Here is a 2,416-nt window from a genome sequence, read left to right on the forward strand (position 1 = left end):
AGGTCCTGGAAGGTGAGAGAAATGTGGGATGACTTGAGGGTGGGGCTTGGGGGTCCTGGAAGGTGAGAGAAATGTGGGATGGCGGGAGGGTGGGTTTGGGGGTCCTGGAAGGTCAGAGAAATGTGGGATCGCAGCACAGTTGGTTTTGGGGGGTCCTAGAAAGCCACAGAACCGTGTGGTCACACAGCGGTGGGGTTGAGATGGACCTGGAAGGCCATAGGGCCATCGGGTGACACAGCGGTGGGGTTGGAAGGGTCCTGGAAGCTCAGTGGAGAACAATGGGGAGACAGAATAGTGGGGTTGGGAGGGTCCTAGAAGGACATGGAACTGTGGGATCACAGAATGGTTCGGTTGGAAGAGTCTTGGAAGGTGGTGGAACCACGGGATCACAGAATGGTTGGAGTGAGAGGGTCCTGGAGAGACACAGAAGCACGGGACCACAGAGTGGTTGGGTTGGGAGGGTCCTGGAATGCTGTAGAGCCATTGAGTGCCTTGGATTGGAGGGATCTTAAAAATCACGAAAACGTGGAATTACAGAGTGGTGGTGGGGTAGGGAGAGTCCTGGAAGATCACAGAGCTGTAGTATTACAACCTGGTGGGGTTGGGGGGTCCTGGAAGGTCGTAGCGCCATGGAATCACAGAATGGTTGTATTGGGAGCGTTCTGGAAGTCCACAGAACCGTAGAGCCCCAGAATTATGGGGTTGGGAAGATCCTTGAAGACCACAAAACTATGGAATGGCTTTGGTTTGTACCTTAAAAATCACAGTGTCAAAGAACTGCCGCGTAGTTGGGTTGGAAGGGATCCTGTAGGTCCAGAACACAGAATCACTGTGCAGTTGGGTTGGAAGGGACACGATGGGATGGCAGCTCTTAGCAATTTGTTTCTGTGTCCTGTAGGTCAGAACGTGAAGCGGGAGTCTGGAAGAAAAGTCCAGGCTGGGAACATCACTGCTGCAAAGGTACTGACGTCACTGCCTCCGCTCAGTGAGTGCGGTGTCTGTGTGCACTGGAAGGAGCGGATGCGCTGGATTTTCAGTATTAAGAGCAATAGGTGGGACGGAACTGAACGTGGAGAGGGTTGAACCCATCGGACCTTTTCCTTTGCAAAATCTGAGCGGGTGCAGACGTGGGGGTGGGCATTGGGCGACGCTCAGTGCGGTGCAGGGGGGGTCTGAGCGCCGTGGGGTCGGAGCTGTGCTGCAGATTGCAGGCTGGGCGTGGGGAGGGGTGGTGCGTGGTTTCCTGCAGTGCTGCTCGGACTCCTCGCGTCCCCTGATTCCCACTGTGCCCCACAGACCATCGCTGACATCATCCGGACGTGCCTGGGGCCGAGGGCGATGATGAAGGTGGGTGCTGCGTCCCCGTGCTGCGTGCTGACCGAGCGCTGCACGTAAGGGAGTCGTTACCAGCAGTGCTCATCTTTGGGTTGCAGATGCTTCTGGACCCCATGGGAGGCATTGTGATGACCAATGATGGCAATGCCATCCTGAGGGAGGTGAGTGCCTCCGGGAGGGAGGGAGCAGCGGTTGGGGTTGGGTTTTGGATTGGATTTGGGGTTGGGGTTGGGGTGAGGCTGTGTTCTCTGCGTTCTCCTGATTTTCTTCTGGAGTATCAGCAGCAGCCGTGGGGTCCTCACTGGGGGGCACTGAATGATCCCATGCAGCGCTCCTCCTCCGAAAGGTGGGTTTGGTCACGGAGTGGTCACTGGGCTTCTGTAGGACCCTGGGAGTTGTGCCCATTGCAGTTGTCATCTTTTGCATCGGAATCTGAGGAGTCCATGCTTTGTTTTACTGTCCTGGATAATTAGACCAAGAAATTGTTGCGTTTGTTTTAGTGCAGATGGCACTGGAAGAGCATCGTAGGGACTGGAAAGGGGTGAAAAACTGAGGGAGAGGAATGGTGTGATTCCCTTGAAAGAAGGAAGGGCTTTTGTGCTTGGAAAGGGGGAAGGAATTTCTGTTTCCTCCCAGAAGGAAAGAAAATCTCTGTGCTGCAGTTGTGCAGAACAGCTCCGCTCGCTGGGAGCGGTGCTGAGATCTCCAGAGCACAGAGCAGCATTTACCCCCAACAGATCCAAGTGCAGCACCCCGCTGCCAAGTCCATGATTGAGATCAGCCGCACTCAGGACGAGGAGGTCGGGGATGGGACCACGTCTGTCATTATCCTCGGTAAGGGGGGAAGATGTGCGTAAAACCTAAGCTGAGGTTTATCGCGTGCCCAGTGAGTTCGCCTTGCAGAGACACATCTGTGGTTTGCAGCCCTAAAACGTGGGTTTGGGGTTGTGAGAGGAGAGGAGCAGTCGGTCAGAGCTGTCGGTGGGGCTCAGTGCTGACAGAGCTGTGCTCTGCCCCTGGGTGGAGCACAGTGAGAAGTGCCGATGCTGTGGGAGCGTGGAGACCCCAACCAGATCGGAAG

General features: G+C 55.6%; 1 protein-coding gene across 1 annotated transcript; it reads left to right on the forward strand.

The window, feature by feature from the left end:
* Nucleotides 1–846: 846 nt before the first annotated feature.
* LOC104917240 (T-complex protein 1 subunit gamma) lies at nucleotides 847–2,207 on the forward strand. The gene is made up of 4 exons (XM_010728432.1): nucleotides 847–960; nucleotides 1,297–1,347; nucleotides 1,434–1,496; nucleotides 2,073–2,207. The coding sequence occupies exons 1-4, from the start codon at nucleotides 862–864 to the stop codon at nucleotides 2,190–2,192; spliced, it is 333 nt and encodes a 110-aa protein (XP_010726734.1). The 5' UTR covers nucleotides 847–861; the 3' UTR covers nucleotides 2,193–2,207.
* The last annotated feature ends 209 nt before the right edge of the window (nucleotides 2,208–2,416 follow it).

The sequence above is a fragment of the Meleagris gallopavo genome, unplaced genomic scaffold (assembly GCF_000146605.3).
Source record: "Meleagris gallopavo isolate NT-WF06-2002-E0010 breed Aviagen turkey brand Nicholas breeding stock unplaced genomic scaffold, Turkey_5.1 ChrUn_random_7180001957815, whole genome shotgun sequence".
Lineage (NCBI taxonomy): Eukaryota > Metazoa > Chordata > Aves > Galliformes > Phasianidae > Meleagris > Meleagris gallopavo.

What these genes read in the sequence shown, in the direction of transcription:
- LOC104917240 (XM_010728432.1), top strand. Translation starts at nt 862, where the DNA reads ATGGCAGCTCTTAGCAATTTGTTTCTGTGTCCTGTAGGTCAGAACGTG. An exon ending in GGCCGAGGGCGATGATGAAG is followed by an intron (nt 1,348 to 1,433) that starts GTGGGTGCTGCG and finishes TTTGGGTTGCAG; the next exon opens with ATGCTTCTGGACCCCATGGG. An exon ending in GCAATGCCATCCTGAGGGAG is followed by an intron (nt 1,497 to 2,072) that starts GTGAGTGCCTCC and finishes TACCCCCAACAG; the next exon opens with ATCCAAGTGCAGCACCCCGC.